Source organism: Pteropus alecto, unplaced genomic scaffold (assembly GCF_000325575.1).
Source record: "Pteropus alecto unplaced genomic scaffold, ASM32557v1 scaffold40, whole genome shotgun sequence".
In the NCBI taxonomy this organism is placed as follows: domain Eukaryota; kingdom Metazoa; phylum Chordata; class Mammalia; order Chiroptera; family Pteropodidae; genus Pteropus; species Pteropus alecto.
In genome coordinates this window covers 8,890,093-8,896,512 of record NW_006431919.1, presented here as the reverse complement: position 1 = coordinate 8,896,512, position 6,420 = coordinate 8,890,093, and the positions used below count along the sequence as shown (strand labels likewise).

Here is a 6,420-nt window from a genome sequence, read left to right as displayed (position 1 = left end):
GCGCAAAGCTGGAGCTGCCCTAAGCTTGTGAGGTGGTTTCTGAATTCCAGCACAGGGTAGAATGATCAGCTCTGCAAGATCATCTACAAGGTGGCAACTGAGACTTTGGACAGATTTGTGGAATCCAGTAACACCCAGGAACACTGCTTAAAGACAACACTGCTCCCGGAGCCAGAGTAGCCTTCTGCTTTAGCTGTCGTTATGGGGACAAAATTCACAACCCAGCTTAGACCGTCACAGAAAGCGTTTATTGCCACAGAGGGAATCAGGAGATGCTGGAGTCCGCACACGGCAGCCTGGGCAGTGCATGTGATCAGGGAGAGAGGGCGGCAGGCGGGAACCCCATCAGTCACGTCCAGGTAGTCTCTGGCCGATGGGTTTGCTCGGTCCAGGGGAGACTGTCTGCGTGCGTGTGTGCGGCTCAGGGAGGTCAGCCTCGACAAGCAGGCTTCCTAGACAAAATGAAGGATACCCAGAACCAGGGCGACAGTGGCACAGACACCACCTTAAAATGGCAATCAAATTAGGATCACTACATCAGGAAGTGCATTTCACTCTGATCATAAAACACGAGGGAAAAGGGAGCACTGGGCTCTACTGGACAGCCGTCTTTGAGATAAGATGCTTTTATAAGTTAAACATTGGCAGGGCCTTTCCCCTTGCTACCAGCAAGCAGCACACAATTTACCAGCCAGCTTTAAAAGCTACTGTTATCTTTGTTATCTGTTATTATTTGGATTTTGAACAAAATTGATGGAGTAGGAGCCAGTAGAGGAATCTTGTTTGATCTGGAAATTTTCTGTGGAGAGTCCAAAAGGTCGGAGAACCAAATTCCCAAGATCTTTTAGTTTACCTGCAATGTAAAATCAAAAGCTCAAATAAATGTGGGGAATTAACAGAAGAAGCAGGAAGACCCCAACTGAGCTTGCCTTACTATCTGGGAGAGCAAAGCTTCCTGTCCAAACTAGTCAGAACCACCAAAAGACATAGGACAGGCCCGATCGTGAGTGATGGTCAAATCAGCTGCTGCTTCCAGGGGAGTGAAGGCATCCCACTGAGCCGCTGATTCTAATTCCATTAGCAGATCACTGGACCTCAATTCAAACTCAACAGCCTCCTTTTCTAAGTAAAGCCTCAGCTTCCACACCAAACTCATCATTTCTTGGGAAATGGGAAACCTGGTTCACTTGCCCAGCATCATCGACCTCAGTAGTTCAGTCTCCTTGCCCCGGTCTCAGCTTGCCTTATTAATCATCGGGTGAGTTCATGTCCTAAAGCCAGAACTAAGACACATGATATAACTAAGGACTTTTTTTTTTTTTGCCGATTCTACATATAAAAGAGGGAGTTTGTATGTCAAAAGTTGAAGTTTCTAAGACATTTGAGAGATTTAAAAGGATTTATGGGACAATAGCTGGAATATTCGAAACTAGGAGTGTTTTGGAAAATATTGGCTAGGATGGGTGAATAAACAGTTTTAACCCTTTCTCAAGGGTCCTAATTTTTCTTGCAAGTCTGCTTCCAATGGAGATGACAATGGGGGGAAAAAAGGGAAACCCCCAGTCATCAGAGGTACCCAACTTTTGCTAGCAGCTTTGTCCCTCTGAGGCCTTCCACCTTGAAGTAAAGCCCAGGTAAAGAACTTAAAGATGCATGGCCTTTAAATGCCCGGGCCTGTTCTAATAACTCATGGAAAGAGCTTTTGGTCTCATCTTCAGACTTAGGCCCTGAAACTCAGCATATTCCAAGAAAGCTCTGGGGACTCGGGGTGACCACTGTCTAAGCAGGCTTCTCATACTTCAACTTGGAACACAGATGCTCAGTGATGCTGTTCGACAATCACTGGCACAGACCTTGTCCCTGCACACAGGTGGCAGCACAGAAGGCCCAGAGCGCGGCTGCAGGGAGATGGATGCATGGGGAGGGGACCACGACAAGTGAAGAAAAGACAGGGCATCCTCAAGCAAGTGTGTTACCCAGAACTCTGGCAGTCCATCTGGGAGTTGAGGACAGGGAGGAAATGAACATTTAAAGAAGTCCGATAAAATGTCACTGCTGGCATAATCCTTGGCTCCTGACAAGAGTGAGCACGAATCTCAAGCTGCTCCCATCACACTCCCCAAGACGGGCGGCTCTGACCTTGGAGGAGCCTCTGTTCAAGGGCCACTAGCTGAGTGGAGGGAGCACTGTACGTCCCTCTCCAGTGCCCGCAAAACAATTTCAAGTGCCAAGTGTGCACTTTATTTGATATCTACTATGTGAGGCACTGGAATCTAAAGAAGAATTATTCTCAGCTTTTGAGATGCTTGCAGTCTGGAGGACACAGACACAGACTGAGGTGTGCACAGAGGGTGCTCTCAGGACATGCAGGGCGTGGGGAAGGTGGCGTTTCAGGAGAGCTGCTCTGAAGGACGGTGAGCAGTTACAGGGTGACGGCATGCTGCTGTTCTAGAGATGGCAGCAAAGCCACAGGAAGGATTCGAACTGCAGAAACTGCAGACGGAGAGGGAGAACTGGGGCCTTTTGCAGGCTCTTACTTTGCCTAATAGGCTGAAGGACCCGCCCACCAAAGGGAGCCTTGAACTTTGAGCTCAGCTGACCTTATGGAGTGCAGCCAAAAAATGCGCTTCTCCAAATGCAGGGAGCACAGGTGCTGTGCTCCGTGCAGAGGCCACGCGTCCCATGGCCGCTCTCAGTCAATGACAGTGCGTGACAGGGACAGGTGAGGGACTCCAATGATGGGCAACTCTGGCCCCCCATGGCTTTGCTGAAACGTTCTTAGCACTCTTCCCACCCAACTTCCCTCTCCTCACAGGGCTCTGCCAGCTCCCCCAGCACTCCCACTCCCGCTCCCGCCCCTCTGCCCCACTGCCCCGTGCAGGTGTTTCCCCCAGTGGATTCGGTGTACGCGCAGCCCAACCTCAGCCTCACACATGTGGTATCACTCTTTGTCCTTCTTTTCTCATATTCCTGCCTTTATAATGTAAGAGCTTCGCTATTATCTCCAGAACAGCAGAACAGTATGAGAAGTTCTGCTTGCTGAAGCACCTGGCACGTAGCAGAAACTGCTAAAGACCCGTGATTAAATAGTCTCCATGCCAGAGAAGACATGCAGTTACCTAACATTAATTCAACCAGTATGTCCTAACTACGTATGTGTGGCATTTGCTGCATGTGCCTGAGATGCAAAAATATTAGACACGGTTTTTACACCAAAATAATCTTAGATGTGACGGGGAAGGTAAGACATACACACAGAAGCTGAGATAAACAGCTGAGATAAAATGCTATGAGGGTCAGTAAGAGGAGGACTCCTTTCAGCTTGGGCAGGGAGGAGGGAAGATTCGGGGTGCAGGAGAGTTTGCACTGAATCGCCACCAAAGAATAGATAGGACTGCAACCATTTGAGACAGAGGAAGTGGGCAGTGCAGGCAAAATGGTCTGAGTAAATGTAGAGACAGGTAGGCAAGAGCGAGTGGTGTGTCCAGTGGGCTGAAAGGCAGGCTGGAGGGTGCACTGCACCAGGTTCCCACGAGCCAGGCCCCGCGGGCCGATTCTGGTGCCACTGATGGTTTAAGAACTGAGCTTTCAAGACTGATGATGTTGTGGCAAAGTGAAGCATGAACCAGAAGAGGAGAGGCCTGGAGGTGGTTCTGACAGAAAGTGAGTGCAACATTATGGGAGAGGCCATTTAGTCACTGAACAAACGTGAATGTCTACGATGTTGGGTAAAGCAGCTCTGAAATCTGAGTGGGGTCAGCTGGGACATAAGGGAACAGAGCAGGACTTTATGGTAGGCCTAACAAGTTTTTAATGTCTGAAAAATTCACCCTTTGCTGTTTAAGGTGGTGGCAGAGAAGCACCTTCAGTGGAGATCACGCTCCTGAGTAGAGATGCACAATCACACACTCATGAATTTCCTGCTACTGTTTAGCGAGTCAGGTCGGGCGCTCAGAGACTAAAGCAGCTTCTTGTACCCAAGCCAGGATCATCTGCCAAACTAGCCCATCTGCCACACTTTCTACTGGCTGGAAAATTCTATGTCTCCCTATCTGGGCAGTAATCAGGTCTCCTTATTTCCACTTGTAGCAAATCTGGCACCATCACTCAGCCTGAAAGTGCCAAAGTGTCCCTTACTATTAGGATCTCATCAGATAAGATCCCATGGCAAAGAGAAGAGCCCACGACTGCCTGAGCTCAGACAAGAACGTTGACGACTAGAGATCAATGCTTGTCACTGGATCCAGTTCTGAGAAATAGTAGTTTCTGTGCCTCTAAGCAACATTATATGTCATGATAACCCCACTGACACATTTTGCATAATTTCTCTTTGGAGATACTGACTGCGCAGTCAGTAGTCTGAGGAGAGCCCGAATGCCATTTGTTTTCACCTCCTTAAGATCACTGGGGTTTGATACACCTCATTAACAAAATAAAAGACAAAAATCAAATGACGTCAACAGATACAGAAAAAGCATCTGACAAGACATAATATCTATTTATGATTAAACACTCAATAAAAGGGGTATAGAATAAAAAGTACCTCCACATAATAAAGGCCATATATGATAAACGCTTGGCTAATATCATGCTCAATGGTGAAAAACCAAAAAATTTTCCTCTAACATCAGGAAAAGAACAAGGACACCTACTGTCACCGCTGTGATTCAACACAGTACTGGAAGTCCTAGCCAGAGCAATCAGGCAAGAGAAAGAAATATAAGGCATCCAAATTGGGAATGAAAAAGTAAAACTGTCACTATTTGCAGATGACATGATTTTACATATAGAAAACTCTAAAGACTCCATCAAAAGACTATTAGAAACAATAAACAAATAAAATAAAGTTGCAGGATACAAAATCAATATACAGAAGTCTGTTGCGTTCCTATAAACTAACAATGAAATATCAGGAAAAGAAATGAAGAAAACAATCCCATTTACAATTCCAACAACAAGGATAAAATACCTAGGAATAAACAAAGGCTGTGAAGGACCTATAAACTGAAAACTACAAGACACTGTTGAGTATTATGCCACTCTGGGTCTCCACTCCTGTTCTGATATTCGTAAATGACAGGCCGAGAAGGGAGGGGCAAGTATGTTCTAACCATTCATAATTCCAATCAGGATCCCCACCTCCCCCAAGGAAGGGGTACACAGGTCTTCTAACAAAAAAGAAGTCAACTTACAGAGAGAAAAGAAAAAGCAAGTCAAAGATTAATGAACAAACTTAAATAAAAGCTCATTTTGTTAAATAATCACATCGTAAATGCTCATGACAAATGGTATTCAGCAGTTTTTTAATCTTTAACTGCTAGTCCTCCAGCAGAAGCCATCATCCCCAGAGAAACTAGCACTAAAAATAGCACAGTCCACTGCAAAAAAGTCTGCTCGACTTCTTGAGAAGTGACATTAATTTGCACTCAGAGTGACCACCCTTCGAGGATCTCACAGCCCGTGAACCACAGTCACATCACCTGGGACAGGGAGGGGAGAAGGCCTGAAAGCCTGGTGGGGCTGAGTCGCGCAGAGTGACTTCTCCCCTCCAGGCTCTCCTACAGTAGGTGTCATCCTTATGCAGTATTTAGGAAGAACAGAGTCTAGCCATTCAAACTATTAACGCGTAACAACAAACTGACATCGTTTACCAAGTGACTTACCTAACATCTCTTCCTTTAGTCTTTCATTACGTTCTTCAATTTGCTTAGGTAATCTCTGAGGAAAAAAGAGGAGAAAAAAGAATTGGTAAAAAACAAAATCCCTCAGCTTTATTTTGAATTTGAGAAACATTAAAAACCTAATGTGAAAGTGAGCTCAGGTTAAGTACAGATGTGATATGAAAGAAAAAACCAAGTATTTGTTTGTGGGTGAGCTGCACGAAGACAGGAGCTTTTGTTTGGTTCAGTTGTATTCTCAGTTCTTGACAACAGAGGCCAAGGAGGACCTCTACAAAATACGTGCAAAAAAATGTCTGAAAGAATACTTACTGGATGTTTACAGTGGTATATTTAGGTGGTAGGATTATGAGTGATATTTGTATTTTTAATTATTTTTGTCATTAGTATTTTTTAACTTGAAGTCCTTTCTTTATATTATCTAGTTTGTTGAGAAAGGGTCAGATCAATATTGGATGCTCCTATATGATCATCTAGCTCAGTGCTTTTCAACCTTGGCACTACTGTTTGGACCAGGTAATTCTTTGTTGTGGGGGGCTGTCTTGTTCACTGCAGGGTGTTTATGGTATCAATGGCCTCTGCCCACTAGATGCCAATAGCACCTCCCACTCATGACAGTGTCTCCAGACATTGCCAAATGTCCCTGGGAACCAAATCGACCCCAGTGAGAACCACTGATCTAGAGTAGAGTCTCCTGTGGCCACTTTTAGCTCTGTAATTGGCCCCAAGTACTCCAGTAATA

At 45.5% G+C, this 6,420-nt stretch overlaps 1 protein-coding gene across 2 annotated transcripts in view; it reads right to left on the bottom strand.

Moving 5' to 3' along the window:
• Positions 1 to 235: 235 nt before the first annotated feature.
• TTC1 (tetratricopeptide repeat domain 1) overlaps positions 236 to 6,420 on the bottom strand; it is a 32,053-nt gene continuing 25,868 nt past the window's right edge. For both annotated transcript variants that reach the window (XM_006906474.3, XM_025043067.1), the window contains exons 7-8: positions 5,664 to 5,718; positions 236 to 853 (exon numbers count right to left, since the gene is read on the bottom strand). In XM_006906474.3, coding sequence (XP_006906536.1) covers positions 720 to 853; positions 5,664 to 5,718 — 189 coding nt within the window. In that variant the 3' untranslated portion in view covers positions 236 to 719. The remainder of the gene's footprint in view (positions 854 to 5,663; positions 5,719 to 6,420) is intronic.